This window comes from Lontra canadensis, unplaced genomic scaffold (genome assembly GCF_010015895.1).
Source record: "Lontra canadensis isolate GAN:19392208 unplaced genomic scaffold, GSC_riverotter_1.0 scaffold32, whole genome shotgun sequence".
Taxonomy (NCBI): domain Eukaryota; kingdom Metazoa; phylum Chordata; class Mammalia; order Carnivora; family Mustelidae; genus Lontra; species Lontra canadensis.
The window spans coordinates 7,655,348-7,676,057 of record NW_022631026.1 but is presented as its reverse complement, the minus strand read 5'-3'; the positions used below and the strand labels follow the sequence as shown (position 1 = coordinate 7,676,057).

General features: G+C 54.0%; 1 protein-coding gene across 1 annotated transcript; it reads right to left on the bottom strand.

The window, feature by feature from the left end:
- CUNH2orf50 (chromosome unknown C2orf50 homolog) lies at positions 1 to 6,848 on the bottom strand. The gene is made up of 4 exons (XM_032867024.1): positions 6,576 to 6,848; positions 2,658 to 2,697; positions 563 to 764; positions 1 to 117 (listed from the first exon to the last, which is right to left on the bottom strand). Exons 1-3 carry the CDS (start codon positions 6,824 to 6,826, stop codon positions 573 to 575), a joined length of 483 nt encoding a protein of 160 aa, XP_032722915.1. The 5' UTR covers positions 6,827 to 6,848; the 3' UTR covers positions 1 to 117; positions 563 to 572.
- Positions 6,849 to 20,710: the final 13,862 nt, after the last annotated feature.

Here is a 20,710-nt window from a genome sequence, read left to right as displayed (position 1 = left end):
TCTAGAAGCTGGAAACGGTGGGGAACCAGATGCCTCTAGCCTCCGGAAAGAAACACAGGCCTCGCACACCTTGATTTCCATCCTGAGAGACCCAGTCTGGATTTCTGAGCTCCGGTGCTGTAAGATAGAACGCATGTGCTCTTTTAACCCCTCGGTGTGTGGCCATTTGCGATGGCAGCAATGGGAAGCAAATACACCATGTTATGGGGGGCTGCTGGGTGGGGAATAGAGGCACAGAGGGTTCCAACAACCCGCCCAACATCACACAGCTGCTCGGAGTCCGGGGCAGGATTTGAACCCAGGTAGTCAGCTCGTGACCGCAAACGCAGGGCTGCCTCTCAGGGGCCCTGCAAGGGAGACCCCAGCCCTGCCGGCTCCTGGACCACGGGCACGCTCCTGGAGTCCTTCTAATCTCAGGACTGAAAATGGGCCAGTAGAGCCCTCGGAGAGGTTGTTCGGGGCGCGGAGAGGAGGAAAGGCTGGCTGACAAGCATGGGCCATTGACCGGGGCCACGGGGCAGCTCAGCCCACAACCCCCACCCCGTCCCACCCCGGCACCCACCTCCTCCCCCCTACACGGGCTGCAGCTCGGCTTCCAGCTTCTTCTTCCGGACTCCGCCCACACAGAAGAAGTCCATCCCTATGAGGGTTTGCCCCAGGGGCGTGTTCACCCTGCTGCCCACCACCTGGTTGGCGGAGTTGGGGACTGTGTCGGAAAAGAGAGACACATGCTCCGGCAGCTGCACAGGCTCCTTCCTGTTGCCCTGAGGAGAGGGGACAGAGGGTGTCACAGGGGAGAGGTGTGCACGGGGCCAGCCCTTAGCAGGGAAGGGAAGCGAGCCGGGAGCAGGGAGCCGGTGGCTTCCTCCAGCTGTCTCCATCCCTGTTGGGCCCCCGGGGAACCCAGAATTCCTTGAAGTCACACACACCCAGAAATGGCCGCAGATCATAACCGTCCGGCTCCACGAGCCCCCACGCCGTGAGCAAGTCTGTGCAGCCGCCCAGATCGGGACGTGCCACGCGACCTGGACCTGCCTGCTCAGACCCCTCAGTCGCCGTCCCCACCCCCGAGGCAGCCCGGGCTCCATCTCAGACTCCCGGTTTTGAAATTTATCTTGTGAGACGGTGGCTCCTGTCTCTCAGGAACGTGTGTTCGAGGGTCGTGCACGTTTCTGCGCGTGGCCGCAGCTCCCTTGTTGTCCTTGCTCCACTGCACGCCCTCGTGTGGCTTGCGCGAACGTTCCATGTTATTTACCCATCCCGCCACGGATGACACTTGGGTTTGTTCCCAGGCTGGGGGTCTGAACGTTCACGCATGTGACCGGAAGGACCCTGAGTGAGTCAGTGCCTGAAGTGAGAATAATCTGGGGAGCCCTCGGGTCAGGGTCACTCGGGGCTACCCTGGGTCCCCTAGCGGTTACAGGACCAGTACAGTAACAGGATCCTGGTGTTCCCCTGGGAAATTCTGGGCCACGGTGGCCCCACACCTGTGGGCGTGATGCAGTTGTCAGTGATCGGGTTGCTAATCCCAGCCCTTGGGAGGGAGACTGCAGGCTGGAAGCCCAGCCCAGGAGCTCCGTGTGGGATTTCAGGTCTCATGAACGACACCTTCTATCCCAGGGCAGACAGCGAGCCCGCAGGCTGGAAAGGCAGAAGTTAGTTAAACCTCCCCTAAGGCTGGCCGGCGTGGCCACTGCTTGGATCACTTGGCCCCCTGCTCATTTTCCAGGTTGGTTCATTGACCATCCTTAGGGCCACATTCGTCCAACATTTGGTCATTTATCCAGCATCAACTGAGTGCTGAGTATCTATTAGGTCCTGGGGGGTAGGGCACAGCTGGTGGGTGGGGGACAGCGATGAAGCTGGCTTTCTCCTTTCTCTTAGGAAGCCCACAGCCTGATGAAGTCGATCGATCGTTAAAACGTGACAGGCTCTTTCAAAGGAGCGGATTGGATATGCTGTCGAGTAACCAACAGAAGGATCTGAGGGAGGCTGCTCAGGAAGGACAGATTTCCAGAGGGAGGGAGGCCCTTGAGTGAGGAGTAAGATTGACTGACAAGGCGGGAAGGGCATTTCAGGCAGGGGAACAGCACACACAAAGGCACAGGTAAAATAATGTGTAGGTCAGCCTGGGGAGGCAGGCCAGTTAGATCATGGGAAGCGTTGTGAGCCGCCCGGAAAAATGCAGATATATTGAAGGATTTTAAGCGGGGGAGAGAGAGGGTCAGTTTTGTGGTTTAGGAAAATTACCTTGGTAGCAACGTGGAGGACGGATTGGAAGTGGTGACTTTAGAAGCAGGGGAATTCATTTACAACGTATGTTCACCCAAGCTGATCCCCAAACGGCACACCACACACACTCCACTCACTGCCTCGCTGACATCCTCATGGGGACAAGCATTTCCGAAGCGGACACCCAACATTGCCAGCTGGTTCATCGTCATAAGATCTAGAAACACTGCGGAAAACTAATACCTAAACGCGCACTAAGCATTTTCTTTCCCCCAGACCCTGAGTTTCTTGAAACAAGACAGTATACACATTTTTGTCTCCGTCCATTCCAGCACCCAGCACACAGTAGGTCCCCCATAAACGTTAGATGAATGTGCTCACATCCCCGGTGCACGTCTGCGTGACAGGAACACCGTTGGCCTTACCAAGGGGTCATAGTCTTTCAGGAAACTCCAGTGCTGAGCCCTGGAAAGGAAAACACAGAGTGGGGGGGCAGTGTCACATCTTTCTGTGACTTTTTGCAAATGGCTTTCACTGTGTCAGGTGAATGAGTCAGTGCCGTGGATGCATTTATTACGTCATGCGGGAGCTAAAAGGATCAAGTGAAACAAACACCCTAAGCCAACCACGTTGACTCTACACCGAGCCAATGTTTCAGTAACTAGTGACGTTTCCCGGAGTGGCAGGTGTGGTGGCAGTGGTGGTGGCCCGTGATGGGGAAGGCAAGGGTTCAAGCCCTCTGCGTTTTCAGAGCCCAGTGGGACCCCTTAAGTACTTTGTGAAGAAAAGCCTCACTTTTTTTTAAATAATTTTTTTTCTAATTTTTAATTTATTTGACAGACAGAGATCAGAAGTAGGCAGAGAGGCAGGCAGAGAGAGAGGAGGGAGCAAGGCTCCGTGCTGAGCAGAGAGCCTGTTGCGGGACTCGATCCCAGGACCCTGAGATCATGACCTGAGCTGAAGGCAGAGGCTTAACCCACTGAGCCACCCAGGTGCCCCAAAAAACCTCACTTTTTTGGTAGCCTTGCAGTGTGTGCCACAGAGGAAGGTGGGCACTGGGCTGGAGACCAGGACAGGGCTGCTAATTTAATCTTTATTTTAATCTGTTTTTAAGGAGCTGAACAATTGTGTAAGACTTATAATAAAAACAGGCTTCTCTGTCCCAATCCTTTCAGCCTCCGAACCCCACAGCCTCTGGTCATGCTTCCAGCCCATTTGCTATCTCTTTGGGTCTGCCATGGTCATATTCTGGAATAATAAATCTAGATTGCCATTTCTTGAGTTTTTGAAGATGTAAGCGTATCTGTGGACTTTTGATTATGGGAGATGGTGAGTTAGCTTCCTTGCCCCTTTTCCCTTCCCTCATTTCTTCCAAAACGATTGTGTCATAGATTTTGGCGGGACTGGTGTGTGTTGTTCATACCCTCGGGGTTCTCTAGATACTGTTCGCGGAGCGGTTATCTGGGACCATGGGATCTCCAATCCTTCCTTGGACAACCTGGAGTTTTTTCCTAGAGTTTATGATCACATTTTTCCCTGGTTTTCTTAGCTTTCTGTGTACAGATCACTGATTCAAACTCTCCAACAATATTGTAAAGCCCCTCCCACTATGATCTCCCACACAGGCAAACGCGACAGGTAATCTACCGTCTTGTTCAAGTTTGTTGTCTAGAAGCTGCTGTAAGGGAACCCCGGTCGCCCTGCTGCCACGAGGGCTGCTGCCCAAGACCCCCTCCTGCCGTCCTGACCTCTCCTCGGGGCTCCCCGCTTTTGGGGTCCCGGGCCTTCCTTCCTTGTTTACTTTCCTGTTGTGGAGGACACCCTCCAGTATCCATGCATACGTGCATTTCTACAGTTCTAGAAAATTCTCAGACGCTTTCCCCTCCAATATTCCATCTCTCCCAGCTTCCCCTTGGAGAGCTCTGTTGGAAGGTATGTGGGATCTCCTTGCTCTGTGTTCCAGGGTTCCATGTGTTCCCCTTTCTTGTCTTTCTGAGTAATTGTGATGAATCTGGGTTTATGAAGGCTCACTTCAGTTGTGTTTTGTATTTCAATGTTATAGATTTTTTTTTTTTTCCTAGAGGTTGTTTTTTGTTCTTTTCCAAGTTGCCTCATTGTTCCATACTCAGACTTGGAACTGAGTTCCCTGTCTTCAAGCTACCCTCCTGAGTCATTGGGAACCTCCCAACCTGACCCTTCCTGGGGTTCCTGTTCCCTCATCAGCTTCCCCCCTGCAGTTGACCCTCGTTTCCCCCGGCTTCCTCTCTCCCCATCCTCCCCAAGTGTCCTGACCCTTCCTCTCTCCATCACTCCTGTCTTGTCACGCAATAGCCATGTTCCAAGAGCTTTGGTTTTGAACTAACAGAAAGCAGGGACCTTAACCTCAGAGCCACGTGAAGATTTAGCGAGAGCCAGTGAGGTAGGAGGCAGGAACGCCGGGTCCCTGTCCTTGCTCTGCTTGCTGCCTGCTTTGCTGGCTGTGTGGCCCTGAGCAAGGTCACCGTGGTCTTGGGCCCTCAGTTTCTCTGTTTAGAAAAACCCCAGGAGGTGGGTTTATGGGGCACATCTCCTGGGCCCTGAGACTTAAGATACAGACCTGATTTCAAAGACTTGGTGCCAAGAAGAATGTCAAATTATCTCCTTTTAAAAATATTGACTCCATGCCAAAAAGATAATATTTTGGACAAGATACATCCTTAATATGGATTTCACTAGTTTCTTGTTACCTTTTTTAAGGCTGCAACTAGAATATGGAAAATTCCTCAGGTGGCTCGTGCCTTATTTCTGTTGGGAGCACAGCTCTGGATTTCCCTAAACTCTCACTTCTTAGGGTCTATGACCCCTTCTTTTCTGGCAGTTTCTCTCGGTCTCCTGGTTACTTGATGTCCAGCAAGTTACTGTTGCCGGCCGAGTGCTGTGACCTCATCGCTCGGGACACATGTCATCCTTCCGGGGGCGCTTGTCACGCCTGCCGCGCCAGCGTTCTGCATATGCTTTCTCCATCGAGAGCAGATCCACATGTTGTAAGGGTCACCCCCGCAGAGGGTCTGGTCCAGTGGTTCCCAGTACACTCAGAGTCATGCACCGTCCCCGCTCTCTTTGTCACCCCAAAGAGACACCCCCTGTCCCTTAGCAGTCACTTCCTTTCTTGCTCCCCTCAACGCCTGGCCTCCTCCCCGCGTTCTGTCCTGTGGGGCCAGCGCCCAGCTCCTGACTGGTGCCTCTCCGCCACCTCCGGGGAGGCCACCCGGATGTGGTTCGACATTTCACACCCCACCCAGCTCTCGCGTCTTCACCCCGGAGCTGCTCTGCCCGCCAATGACCCAGGCTGGAGGCACAGTCCCCGAACCCCTGTCCCCGCGCCCACAGCCACTCTGCGCCCAGTTCTCCTGCGCACTCACAGAGTCCCAAGTCTGCTCAGGTTGCCCCCCAAACATACACACACCCCCCACCCAGCACACACCCCCACACACCACACACGAACCACACATATACACACACCCCATCCCCCTACACCCCACATGTCCCCCACACCGCACACACCGCACACATTCTCACTCCAGCCCATCAGCAGTCGTCAGAATCCTACCACAAAAACATTGCTTGAATTTTTCCACAGATTTTGGCAGATCACATCGTGCCGCTCCTCAAAGCCCTTGCTGGGGTCTCACTACGCTTACACATACGGCCATCTACAGTGTATGAGGTGCTCCTCCTACTTCTCATCTTGAGGCTCCCGTCCGCCACATGGACGGTCTTTGCTTTGCTTTGCTTTGTTTTTCAACACACGGAACTCTTCTTGGCCTCTTCTCAGGTTTCAGGTCTCAGCCTCAATGCTGTCTCCTCAGAGGGGCCTCTGTAAGAAGAAGGCGCCCACCCTCCCCTCACTCCCTGACACTCGTCCTCTCTCTGCTTGCTTCTCTGCTGCCCTGTCCTGAGGGAGGCGCCAAGGAACCGGGTCTGGGCCTGCCTTGTCCCTCACTGCAGCCTGATGGGTGGCTCTATCCTAGAAACGTCTGGATTGAACAAACGCGTGAAGGATGTCTCTCACCCGGGTCAGAGGGCCAGGGTGCTCCCCTCGCGCCCCTGCCCCCCAGCCAGTGCTGCCATGACTTCCTGGCCCGCCCGTGAGGGATTCTTCCAAAGGGCAGTGGGACCCTGGAGTGAAGGAGGTGGGTCATCCGGCCCTTGCCCACCTTCCCTCCCACCCTCGAGGCCCCAGTTGGGCCCAGGGCACTTTTCGATCAACACCCATTTGCTGGGTTACTCCTTCTCATGGATCTCTCTTCTTCCAGAAGCTTCCTAGACCCTGAGTTAGGCTGGGGGTCAGGCAGGGCACTCACCAGCGCTGTTGGCCCCTCCTCTCGGCCTCCACGAGCTCCCTCCACAGCTGATCCTGCCTCACACCGTTAGTCCCCAGGCCCAACCGCTCTGCTTCTGGGGCCTGGGGGGCTTGGCGACTGCTGGCGAGACCCCTGTCCACCGCAGGGCCACCCCGGGCCGTGGAGGAGTCCAAGGCTGACAGTCTGGTCAAGGGCAGCCGGTACCCAGCTGATGTGGTTCTCGGGAACCCTGGGGCGGGGCGGCTCCCCATGGGTGTGTGTGTGTGTGTGTGTGTGTGTAACACAGAGACAGAGATAAATAGAGACTGGAGAGTTAGAGGGAGAGAGAGAGAGAGGCAGCTCCGGTCTGAGCTTGGACCTCTCTGGGAGCCCCCCAACCCCCGGGAAGTGTGTGCAGGGGTCCCCCTCACTAGCTGTCTAGACCCCAAGCCCAGAGTGGCTGATGCGGGCTGGGGAGGGCACTCAAGCCGAGCTGTGTTTCCAGCGTCTGCCTGTGTTGACTGTTGCCGAGGGGACGAGGAGACCAGCAGCTCCCAGTGTGTGTGTGACATCTGAACCCTGGTGGGGGGGCAGTTGGAGAGAGTTTCTGCGTCTGTGCCAGACCCGGCTCAGCTGCTCTTCAGCTCTGACCCCAGGCCCCCGGCTGGAGACCTCAAAACAGCACTGGGGTGAGGGATACCAAAGCCCTGGCTTCTGGGGCCGTAAGAAAAGCCCCGGCTCCTCAGCAGACAGGATGCGGGGTTTGGGGCCAGGCCTCCAACTGCCACATGACCTCGAGCAGCCCCTGCCCCTCCTGGGGTCGGTGAACTGACAATAGTCATCCTTTCAGCTCCCTGCGGATGCGGGGCTCCCAGGAGAGGGGCCGAGGGAGGCGCTATGTGAGCTCTAGAGCAGATGCCGGATGCTGGGATGCGGGGAGCGATGCTCGGCTTCCCTGCTGGAGGGGTTCCGAGCAGGGGCGGGCGAGGAGAAATCAGTGACTCTGTCATTAATACCTGTTCTAGCCGCATCAACCTGGAAGGTTTACAAAGCACCATCGTTCATCTGGCTCAACCCGCCGGGTCCTCTGAGACATAGATTTCCAACCCCATTCAACCCAGGAGGGAACGGAGGCCCTCGCCAGTAAAATTAAGTGCCTGTCCAAGGTCCTTAGGTTACCCTGAGGCTTGGCCTTGACTTTAGATCCTCTGAAGGAAACAGGGAGAACCGGAGGGTGGGGATTCATGCTCTGAGCCTTTGGCTGTGACTCTGCTCTGACTCAGTGGGGCCCAAGTCGCTCTGCTCTGTGGCTCCAGGCCCCTCCTGCTGGCCTCAGCTGGTGCCCTCAGGCACTCCTCCCAGCTGGTGCACAAGGGAAAGAACGAGAACCCTCAGGAAAGACAAGAGGCCTGGGAGTACCACTGCCACGGCCCAGGTGAGCAGTGGGGAAGCACACGTTGGCTTCAGGCAGAGGGCTGGAGCAGAGACGGGGTGACAGCCGCCAGCATTCACCTGAGGGGGGCCAAGTGACATCAGTCCGAAAGCAGAGGCTGTGGGGCCAGCGGGGCTGTCTCTCCTCTCTCCGGTGTTCTTCCTCCGGAGCTGGGACAGGCAGGCTGGCATTCTACGATCCTGATGTTTTCCCAGTAAAGGTGGATGGGGTGAATGCCCAGGGGCCGAGAAGGAGGTTGCCCCGGTGGTTGAATAACTCTTCGGCAGCTGGGCCCCCAGCACAGCCAGGACCAGTCCCCACCTTGCCGAGGAGTGGCAGCTCTGACCTCCTTGAAACTCTGGGAGAGGTCCCATGAGTGTGTGGGTACAGACGGTCAGTGCCTGCTGCATGGGACGCTTCTTGTAAGCTCAGCGGCAGGCTGAGGTGTGGAGCAGCCTGGAGCAGCCTGGAACAGCCTGGAACAGCCACGCGGTTTGCTCAGATACCTGGCCACATGCTCCAAAGACAAGGAACAGGACGAAAAAGGCCAGCAGGGACATCCAGGATGACTAAGGGCTTGATGTATGTAGAGGCTGAATATTTCTGTTCAGGTTGGTCTTTAATTCAGAAACTATTTCAGACTGTCAGATGGTAGAGGGACAAACAGAAATGTGACAAAGCAAATACAACAAAATGTTAATTGTACAATCTAGGTCCTGGGTATATGGTTGTGCACTGTACCATTTTTTCAACGTTTCTATATGTTTGTAATTTTTCAAAATAAAATGTTGTGGGGAGAAAGACTTCACCTGCCAGTCCAGCTTGAACACATTCTCTTTCTTCAGTCACTGAGCCAAAAAGTGTCCAGATCCACTCTGGGTGGGTCTCCATAAGCCCAGCCTGGGGGACCCCCCCAAAGGGAATCAGGACACTGGGTTCCAGTCCCAACTCTGCCAGCTTTGCCAGGACATCTGCTGGATGTCCTTGAGCAAGTCATTGCCCCTTCCACACCCCACACCTTGTGATGTAACTTTCTATACAACCTTCCAGGACAGGACAAAAATCCTTGGATTTGGGGGTTGCTGGAGCTGTATTTCAATGGATTTCTCTCAATCCCAGAAGGACCTTAAGGTAGGTTCTGGTAGAACTCTACAGCCGGGGCTCTGCTGTGCAGGCCTGGCTCCCCTGGGCCAGGTGGCAGCAACCTGAGAGATTTCGACCGCGGAGTGAGGCTCCGCCCTGTGGGGCAGGTGGGGTGGGGCTTGCTCGAGAAGCCACGCCCACTACCTGTAGACCCTGCCCCTTCCCGAGTTGCTGGCGGAGGGCTAGGCCTGGGCGGGAGCTCCCACTTCGGGCAAGGGGAAGAGGTTCCCGTCGGGAGCCGGTGGAGGGAGTGACGTCCCTGAGCAGAGACGGGAGCAAGCAGAAATGGGGGTCACCAGATGAGGTGCAGGGAGAGGCGGGGCTCCGGGAGGGCAGGGACTGCAGTGGGGAAAGTCTTTGCCTGCTTAGTTTAGGCTTCCTTCCTGTCCCCTAGATCTCTCTTTCCCAAATGAAAACTGGCTTAACTCTGTTTCCCCCATGTGCACACCCTGAAGGCTTCAAGAAAGGTGGTGAAAGCAGACGGATTCAGGGCCACCGCTCACACCTTTCCAGCTGCTCCTGCCGAGTCCCCAGAAAGTTCGGAGATGATGACAACAGCAGCATTCAAGGTAATTTAGGTGTGGAGAAATCCACACCCCCTTGTCATCCCAGCCATTTTCACTTTAACAGTTCCTTTTGTTCTTTGCTGTCAATTTACCCAGCCTTAAAAAATTTAACATCGGAAACATCTTTTCATGTCTTTCTTCATCATCTTTATACTCCTCCCTTTAATCGGGTTCTTACAACTGGTGTGTCACAATATACTTAGCCATTTCCCTGTTCTTGGGCATTTACTCTGTTCCCGGATTTGGCATTCGTTCCAATGGATATCTGTGCCTCCGTCTGCTGCGCTGTTGCGGACGGGACGTGTTCCTAGAACGGGATGACCGAATCGGAGGGTGCAGACATTTTCATGACGTGCAGCGTACAGAGCACCTCTCCGGCCAGACTCGAGTTTGCCAGTTGGGCTGGTCCCCACCAGAACCAGAAGCTGTGTGTCGGGGTCGCTGAGACCACCCCCAGCTTGGACATGGGCTAGGAGGACTCCCAGGACTCAGCCTACAGTAGTGCTCACCGCCCTGATTATTGTGGCCAAAGGAAACGACGCAAAATCAGGAAAGAGAAAAGGCATATGAGATGAAGCCCGGAGGAAACCAGGCACAAGCTTTTTTTTTCTTTAAGATTTTTTTTAAATTTACTTATTTGACAGACAGAGATCACAAGTAGGCAGAGAGGCGGGTAGAGAGAGAGAGGAGGAAGCAGGCTCCCCGCTGAGCAGAGAGCCCGATGCGGGGCTCAATCCCCGGACTCTGAGATCATGACCTGAGCTGAAGGCAGAGGCTTAACCCACTGAGCCACCCAGGCGCCCCAAGGCACAAGCTTCTAAACTGTCTTCCGTGGGCTCACACAGGGCACGCGGGCTCCTCTGGCACTGAGTTTTGACAACACCTATAAAAGGTTGTCGACTAGGTAGGTTCTTTATTATTATTATTATTATTATTAAGATTTATTCATTTATTTGAGAGACAGAGAGCAAAAGCAAGCACTTGGGCAGAGAGAGGGGCAGGGGGAGAGAGAGAGAGAGAATGTCAAGCAGACTCCTTGAGGAGCCTGGAGCCCCACGAGGGGCTTGATCCCTGGATCCTGAGCTCATGACCTGAGCTGACTGAGCATCCGATGCTCAACCACCTGAGCCACCCAGGTGCCTTGACCAAGTAGGCCCTTCAGAGACTCAGTGCCCAGGGCTTTCACAGGGTGGCGGGGCGGTCATGTAGGCACCTCTGTGTAGCACATCCCCAGATCCCAGAGTCCCAGAAGGAAAGCCCATCTTCCACATGAACCATATTGTAGCACAGTTTAGGCAGAGGGAATCACTCTTACCAGGGAAGGGAGGGAACCCTCCGGACATATAGGTTCCCAGAGCCCCGTGAAGGGCGGTCCTGCCAGCGGGCTGCGCCGAGGGTAGTGGTCTCAGGGGCTGCTTTGCTCTTGTGTGATCACGCTGCTAACACTTACCTAGTCCTCGTTTCCCCCACGAGCATCCTTGAAGATTTCCGGCGACTAGGCGCTCCACATTTTCGATACCCATCTAGGCTCTGGGAGATCATTTAAATATTCCCTGATAGATAATTATGTTAAAAATAATAATTGTAGAGCACTTCAGGGCTTGCGTTTCTCCCTGAAGTGTGATGGCCTCGTGAGGGACGGTTGATCCTCTCTGGGTTTGGTGCAGAGCCCGGGCGCTCAGAAAACCATGTCTCCCACTGGTTCTGTGGGTAGGAAATGGGGTGTCAGGGCCAGAACCCCTGCTGACCGCCATTTCTGGTCTCTGCCTAAATTAGTATTTACAGTGGAAAAGCATCCCACATAAACTCAGTGGTTTATATTCTGAAGACGCAGGGATCCTGGGAATTGGGGGCATTTTAAGCACTGGAAAAAATAATCTGGAGCCATCCTCTTTATTTTCTATATTCTGGAACTTCCTATTACTGGGCAGCTGAATGCCTTTTAGGTGAAAGTAGTTGAACGGGCGATGATTGCGATGCACATCTGGGGCAGCAGGGGGCAGCCTGTAGCCATACATCTTCCCTCAGCTCCAAACTCTGGGATTCCCTCCTGTTATGTCATGGGGCAGGGGTGCTTAGAGAAGGCGGGCGTCCGGAAGGTTTGAGGCCTTCTGGAAATGAGTGTGACGTCCAGAGGTGTCCATGAAGGAATTCAGCCATGGGCCAGGGGAAACCGGGGTTGGACAAAGAGCCCTCAGTTAGCAGTGGCTCTGGGTGGGGGTGATACGCCCAAAATGGTTAGTGACAGGTAGGGCCCAGGCACCAGCCATCCAAGAGGGACTGGAGGCCACCTGTTGCCACTCAGGAGTGCAGGAGTGAGAGGCGGGAAGTGTGGGGGGCAGGTTGGGGAGCAGCTGTTTACCAGGTGCGATGAAAGGATCTGGGTCTTTAAAAACCGAACCAGTACTTAAAGGGTGGTTTTTAGCTTGGATGCCGTCTGTGGTGACCTGAAGCAGTGGCGATCCCACCAGCCCAAGCACTGGGGTTTCAGTGGTTCATAGGGTTGGTAATTATGAGAACAGGAGCTGTTCGCAAACCAAGACGATAGAGTCCCCTCTCATAGCAGATCAGGCTGCCTTGCCCTTGGCTTCCTCAGCCCCCATGGTTTGCCCACCTCTGCTGACCCCCGCAGGTCTGCCCCCACCCCAGGAGCCTGGTCTGGCAGACCTCACCCCTGCTCCGGGGTCCCCCGAGCTCCTCCAGCCGTCTGTGTGGCGGTGGTCGCCCAGGTGAGAGGCTGGGGGCCGGGCTGGAGTGGGGGGCAGCTGGGCCGGCTGGGGGAGTGGAGGAGAGCACCCAGCGAGGTAAAGGGCTTAGATTTGTGTCAGGCAGACCTCTGTCCCAGCTCCAGCCCCACCCCTGGGTGACCGTGGGGGAGCCACCTCCCCAGTATCCCCCGCGCCGGACCTGGCCCTGCTGGTGAGAGCTGGCTGGGAAGGCGGTCACGAGCGCCCTCCAGCTCCGTGCACGTCTGTGCTGGGCGTGTTTGCGCTCTGGTAGGTTCTTCCAGGGAGAGTCGGGTCTAGAATGTGCGTGTGCCCAAGGATTCAAGTCCAGCAAAATCCAGTGACCCCCAGCAACTTGTCTCCCAAGAGCAAGTTCACGGGAATCCCTAGACTGAGTAGAGCAGATCACCCTTCCCGTGCGCCTCGTCCGGTTACTGGAAGACCTGCATAGAACACGAAGTCCAAGCAGAAAGAGTTCTTCCGGCCTGACTGCCATGCTGGTGCACTGGTCTCTTCTTGCCTTTGGTCTTAAGCTGGGAGACCAGCATTTCTTGGGTCTGAGCCTGCCAGACTAGAGCTTACGCCGTCGGCTGTGGTGGGTCTCTGTCTTGCCATCTGTGCTTCTGGGGACTTTTCAGCCTCTGTGATCCATGGGCCAGCTCCTCGTAACTGGTCTGTCTCTGTCTGTCCATCTGCCTGCCTGTCCAACTCTGCGTATCTGTATCAGTACATTCTTTTTCTTTAGGGAACCTGAGTCATACAGATGGGTCTTGTTTTCTGTTTTACAGATGAGGAAACTAAGTCCAGAGAGTTTAGAGGGGGTGGGAACTCAGAGTCAGATGAGCACAGGCCTGGCCCTCCGAAGCTGGCACCTGTCTCGTCAGATTGTATTCTCCCTGGGTGCAGCCGGACCAGCAGGGAACATGCAGGCCCAGGCTTAAGAGACAGGGACATCTGCTTCTTCTTCACAGGGACCCGTAGGACAAGTAATTAATCAGCTCTACCCTAAAGACATCGACACCAGAAGTACCTAATGAAATCCCTAACATGAAGAATAAAGACACGTGCCCCAATGTTTATAGCAGCCATGTCCACAATAGCCAAACCACGGAGAGAGCCCGGTTGTCCATTGACAGATGAGGGGATAAGGAAACTGTGATACACACACACACACACACACACACACACACACATACACACTGGAATATTACTCAGCCATCAAAAGGAATGAAATCTTGCCATTTGCAACAACACGGATGGAACCAGAGGGTATCATGCTAAGTGAAATAAGTCAGAGAAAGACAATTATCATATGATCTCACTCATATGTGGAATTGAAGAAGCAAAACCAATGAACATAGTAGGGGAAGGGAAAGAAAAATAAGATGTAAACAGAGAGGGAGGCAAACCACGAGAAACTCTTAATTACAAGGAACAGACTGAGGGCTGCTGGAGGGGAGTTGGGGGTTGGGGCCACTGGGGGATGGGCATTAGGGAAAGCACGAGACGGAAAGAGCACTCTTTATGCAAGTAATGAATCACTAAATTCTACCCCTGAAACTAGTAATATAGTATATGTTAACTAAATTGAATTTAAATAAAGCATTAAAAAAAGGAACAGAGACATTTGTCACGTTGCAAGCCCCTTGAGATGCGCTCGCCTCTGGGGACCCAGGTGAGCAGCAGCAAGTTCTCTCACATGACCTCTCGGGCCTGCAGTCAGTGGCACCCACTTTCTCAGGAGGCCCCTGCCCCAAGCTTCGCCCTTAAAAACCCTCACTTGCGAGCCATCCGGGGACTCCTGGCTTGGGAGCACTAGCTCCCGTTCTCCTGGGTGGGGCCGTACCATCCGCAGCCCCTCTGTCCTCACCACAGGAGCCCGGCTCCGGTCTGTGGGTTTGCTGCACATCGGGCGAATGGGCTCTCTTTCGGCTCGGTTCTAGACCCAGGGGTTGGCCACTGTCCTCCGGCTGTTGGCCGGGTTCTGGGTCTGCCTCTGTGGCCTCCCAGTGAGATGCCTGAATCCTACGACTTGAAAGCACGAGCAGGAGGTGCCCAGGGGCCACGGTGAGCCGTCACCTCCCAGGACCAGGGCTGGGGCCTGGCGAAGGGGACAGGACTCCCAGGTATCCCCATTCTGCATTTTCAAAGCAGGAGGAAGTAGATAGGGGCACAGATGTCCGTATCTCAGGTCTTGTGGGGGTGGGGCACGGGGACAGATGCGGCCTGGCCCCGCAGGTGAAAGGACGTGGCCCTCTGGGCCTTGGTGTTAACCCCCAGCCGGGTGACTTCAAGCTGTTCCCTCAATCATGCTCACCGCACGTTGCGTATCAAGAGGCCGAGGCTCAGAGGGCTTGCCCACGGTCTCAGGATGGGAGAGCTGAGCATCTCGGAACCCCTCCCACATCGAACCCCCCTAGGGCCCGCCTTCTTCCTGCCGTCCTTTACTCCGCGCCCAAGGAAATCTTCTGTTCTCTTCTAACACGGGAGGCACGGAAGCCTTGTTGAAGGAGAACACTGGACAGTGGTTTTGGAGGGGAAGCGATGTTTGGTGGGGGATCCAAGAGTTAGCGTTAGAGCTGCAAAACCAACGTGGGCAGAAGACTATTTTATCTACTCATGGGGACTTTCGCAATTTCTTGCTTATGGTTTTGCCCATATTAGCCTTGTTTTGATTCTTGTAAAGGCCGACAGCTGTCTCAGACATGTTGGTTCTACAAACTGGTGCAGAATCTCTAAATCGGTGGGGGCGGGTCCTTGGGAGACCACAAACTCAGCCGGGACCTGGGGACACCCCTAAAAGGGTCACAGCTGTGTAGTAGAAGAAAGATGTTTGCTCTGCGTTCCCAACACTAAGGGCATGTCTGAATGCCCGGCCCCTCTCTGTTAGAGCGGTTAGTGCCTCCTGGGAATGAGAATGTATTTGCATTTGCATCTTGTACATTCCCTGGGTTCAAGTGCCCTAGACCGGGATGCTGCTTGCATTTGGCATTAGGCTGAAATTCACTTTCTGGCTTTCTGTGCAGAAAGGTGGCAAATATGGTGGTTATGAGCAAACACTTGGGCGTCAGATGTGGATCGGAGCCCTGGCTCTTGCCCTCACCAGCACTCAAATGCCGAGAGTAGCTGTGTTGATGTGGAGCTATGGGAACGCAACTCCTTCATAGGGCCGGCTGGGTCTAAATCCCCTCTGGCTGCTTTATACTCTCCCAGCCAAGCCTCATCCCACTCCCTGGGAAGAAGGTGGTAATGACAGCAGTCATCCCAGAGGGTTATGGCAACGTGAAATGTCACAAACTCCGTGTAAAGTTCTTAGCAAACTGCTTGGGTGCTGGAAAGAATAATGCAGGCCAATATGGTTATGATTGTGTTGCAGTCCACTAGAGAGAGCTACCCACTGTGAACATTCCGGAACATTCCCACAGTCTCTGCACTGGGTTTCTGAGGCTTGCTGTAGCAAGGGAACATGCCCACCCAGGAGCTCAAGGCCCTCTCCTGCGGGGCGATTCTAGGAGGAGGGTTAGTCATTTTTGCAGCTGCAAAGTGGCCTTGCATGGCTTTCTTTGTTTCCTTTGTTCTGGTGGCCTCCTCTGTGTCCCCTTGGAAAACTTGTTTATCTCAGGCTGCCTGCCAGCAGGGCTCATTTTCACCTGCTCTGGAGATCACGAGGATCCAGCCCACAAAGACTTGGGTTTCATTCAAGCCAACACGTGATTGCTCTTCCCCAGTCAACACCAAGACAAGACTCTCCCACCACCTCATGAGGGCACCTGTGTCCCACCTGTGCCCTCGCGCCACCAAGCCAGCCCCACCTGATGTCTGCATGATGCTCTACCCAGGGAACGACTCTCATCAGAGCGTGACTTGCTCTTGTCCTTCGGCCTTGGCTCAGAAATCATCCCTTTCATGACCTCCTCAGAATGAGCTCTGTCAGTCTCTGTCAGCTCTCCGTCATCTTTCATGGTTTCTAGGTGCCCCACTTTCCTCTCTTTATATCAAAGACCTGGAAAATTTCAGGGGCGTCCTTCAGTATCCCTGATATTATGAGTGATGCTTTCTGTAGGTGCACAGTTTTGGGGAACAGAGGGTGATCTGTAGGTTCCAACAACTTCTCAAAGGACCCTCGACCTCAGAGTGGTCCAGAAGCTTCCAGAAGCTCTGCTGTATCCACCCTGTCCTGCTACAGTGCACGCAAGGTGGGTGTGTTTCTGCTTGCTAATGGCCACCCACTCTAGGCAGCCCTTTCCGTTCTAATGACTCCCTTTTGCCACTTCCCGGAGTCCTCACCACACTGTTTCTCCAGCATGTCTGGTTCTGTTTCTGTGAGTGAGGAAAGAGGGCCCCCAAAGGGTAGGCTTTTATCTATTTTGAGGCTGTGTTGTTAGCTGTGTCACGCTCAAGACTGTTAGAACTTTCTGGTGTGCTTTTCATCATTAGATGTACGTTTGCTGTCTTAGGAAGCACATGGTCTCTTTTCTGTTCCCTTCTTTTTAATATAACTATACTCATTTTCTTTTGATAAATATTTGCTTGCAATTTCTTTCTCTATCCGTTTATTTTAAATGGGAGTACTTACGTTTTAGGTGTGTCCTATAAACAGCATAAGGCTGTTCTAAAGAAAAAAATCCAGTCTGACAGATTCTGCCTTTTAACAACCAAGTTTAGTCATTTTTATTTTAATTATTGATATTTTAATTCTTTCCTACAATCTTATTTCCTACTTTCTGTTCACCCTGCTCTTTAAAATTTCTGTTACTTCTAATATTTTGAGATAAACTCTACTCTTCTTTACCTCTTGGAAAACTGCTTATTTTTTTTAGTAGTTATCCTTAATATGTTTATTTAATGCAGTTTATAAAGGTTTACCATTTTTCTATCCTCCACCCAAGCATTTGGTATAAAATACACAAATTTTAGAATGTTTTCGCTATCATCATTTACCAAATTTTCCGTGTCGTTTTTGTGTGGTACTTGAGTTCTACCTTGTTTTTATTACCCCTCAAATTAATTATGACGTTTTATTTAGTCAGTACCGGTTCTGCTTTTCTGGCATATTTACTACCTTCTTTGTTCATTTCTGTCCTCCTTCTGGGTTCAATTTTCTTCTTTTTGAAATAGTTCCTTTGTTGTTTCCCTTACTGAAGATCTATTGGTAAATTCATTCATTTCTAGTTGTCTATAAAAATCGAATTCTTTCCATCACTCTTACATGACGGTTTCACTAGGTATGCAGTCTTGTTTTGACCATGAAATGTTTTCTTAGCACTTTGAGAATAAGCTCCCATCGTATTCTGGTTTGTGCTGGCTGCCCACGGACACTGCCCACGAGCACCCAGTGCCCTGCAGAGAGCTGCCCCTTCCTTCTTGTTGCTTTCCAGACCTTCTCTTTGTCTGTGGTCTTTCGTCATGTTATCCAGATGTGAGATCCTGCTTGAGGCCACATGTCCGTGGTTGCTAGTCCCTTTGTCTGCTGGCTCTCCTTCATTTCCTCTGGGTTTTCTCTTCCAGAACCTACCAGATGTATGGATACTGACTCTTTTCGTCTTATTCCTTGTGTCTGGACTTTTCTTTCCTATTGCGCCTCACTCTGCCTCCCTTCTGGTCACTCTGAGGCACAATTTCCTCTCTCTCAACTTTCACCTTGAGATACTGCTGTTGCTTCGCTTCTTTCTTTCTTTCTTTCTTTCTTTCTTTCTTTCTTTCTTTCTTTCTTTCTTTCTTTCTTTCTTCGTTTTACAAAGAATTATGGACAGATGTGGACAATTTTCTTGCCAAAACAAAGACAATTTGGCCTCATGCTTGTCCCAGGAGGCTTTTTTGGACCTTATCAAAGTGCGATGAGTTTGGTGCTACAGACTGTCCACCTGTCCCCGGTGATGAGCCCCTTCCTTCTTGCCGGTTATTTCAACATTCCTACACACTGGAATTTGCCTCAAAAGTGGCCAGTCTTGCCACTCTGTTCCTAGAACTCACCTTCTCCCCGTTCTGGAATACTAGATGGCACTTTCTTGTCCGTGCAGCCCCCTGGCTTCTTTCTTCCCCTCCCGGCTTCTTGCACCGTCTTGCATTTGAGCTGGGTTGAGGCCTTACAGGTTCTCACTTCCCTGGGCCACAAGCTGCCTGGCTCCAAAAACGTAAACTTAGTTAACATGACCGGAAGCCTTCTTCCCCTCTCTCTTGGCTGGAAATGGCGCTTCCTGTCAGGTGAGAAGTCTGGCATTGGATGTGTGGATTGGAGCTGAGGTTCAGCCAGTACATTGCTCAGGGTATCTGGTGAAGGTGAAGGTGAAGGACAGGGTTAATTGAAAAACAAACAAACAAACCAACCAACCCATGCGGAATGAATTGGATCAGGGGACACCCCCAGACCAGGAAAGGGAAGGGCAGGGGACCCATAGTTGCTTAACGCCTTCCCTTCCCCAGGCCACATGCCAGACACATTGACCAATCCCACAGCCCCCGGAAGCATCAGATGCTGCGGCGGGGCCTGAGCAGGCCTGGGAGAGCTGTCCCCAGCTGGCTTTACCACCTGCGGGATGGGGGTGTGTATCACTGACACTTGTGCGTGCACTCCTCCATCTTCTAGAAATATCTTATCTGACGTGCTTTTATAGCTTGCTGTACACAAAGTCCCTGCCCCTTTCGGTTGAGTTTTCTAGTCTGGAAAGGAGGTGAGGGGTTGAACTCCGTGGTAGCCCGAGTCACACGTCCGGCGATAGCGATGTGGGCGAACCAGACCCAGACCGAAGGGGGCCCAGCCAGCGAGAGGTCCGACACCTGTCCTCGCGGCGGGCGGGGGTTCTCGGCGGGGACAGGCAGGCGCCGTTCGCCCCGTGTCGGGCTCACGCGCGCTTTTTCCTCTCAGCCGGAAAGGCGATCTGATGGGGACGGGGGTGAAGGCGAGAGGCAGCCGCAGACGTGCAGCGCCGTCGGGCTGAGGAGTCGGCCGTGCTCTGCGGGCCCTGCGAGGCTCTCCTCTGGGCATCTTCCCTCGCCTTCCAGGGAGCCCAGGGCACGGCGGCAGAAGTACAACAAGCAGTTCTGTCACACAAAAACCACTTCTTTGAGTGTTCAGCGGGGGTGCTGACAGCTGCTGGAGGCTCTGAGGCCGAATTCCAGAAAGAAGGCGGAGCACCCAGAGACCTCCCTCTGACGGGGACTCTCCCCGTGGGCTCCCGGACGAGAGTTGCTGAGGCCCCGGGTGCATGGCCGTGACCGAACCGCGTTGCGCGTCAGAGGGTCCCAGAGAGCAGCGTGGGCCTCGCAGGAGCTCACCTCCCGGCCGTTTCTGACGGCGCCTTCCCCGCGACGGACACCAGAGGCCGCGTCGTGGGCCCATCCGCAGAGCCTGGGCCGGGCCGGGCGGCACGACTTCTGTCCTGTGTCTTCATCACTGCCTAGCATTTGCCCACCCGCACACAGGACCCCGCGAGCCTTCCTGATGCCAACTGGAGCAGTAGCGCTGGCCCCGGGCGCTGGCCGCCTGCTCCCTGCCTCGCCCCTCGCACCCCTTCTTGGCTGGGCCCCTGCCCTGCCTTCGCTCCAGCCACACCAAATCCCTCGTCCCTCCCAGGACAGGCCAGGATGTGCCTGCAGAGCTGTCCCCCCAGCACGAGCACTATGCTTCAGGACACATCCTGTCACTGTCACCAAGGAGTCGTTGGTCCCCTCCTCTCTGGACCCCCTCCCCCACTGCATGCTGGGAATTCCTCTGTCACGTTGTCACTCTGTACTGCAGGCATTTGCTTGTGTCTCTCCCTCCTGAACTGGGGCTGCCTGAGGGCAGGGAGCTGTCACCCAGAATTCCAGGTGTCCTGGTCCCACGGCAGGAGCCTGGCTTATAGCAGAGGCCGCACAGATGGCTCTAGATGAAGACATGACTAAGCAGCTGAACGTTGCTAGAAGTCAGAAGACTGAGACTTATACACCAGGTCACCCAACCAGGGTGGGCCATGTCAGCAGGAGGGGGGCCCGCGTGTGCTCATAAATGGCTACCCCAGGGGCAGTTTCTGGAATGTTCTGGGCAAGAGCATTAGAACAAGCTTGGCCTTTTATTAAACATCTGTGAGGAGAGACCCTCCCTTGGCTGCCATGTGTGTTGTGTTGGGGACCCATCTCCCACACAGGGTGCGTTCCCCAGAAAGCTCCCCCAAGCCAGAGAATAGAGTTTGGGACATTCAGTGGGGGCAGTGCTCCAGGGACTGTGGGAGGACAGAAGGCTGCCTGGCTGGGTGCGGGGAGAAGTTGGGGGATGATGCTGGAACAGTGGGTTCAGCTCATCCTGGGGAA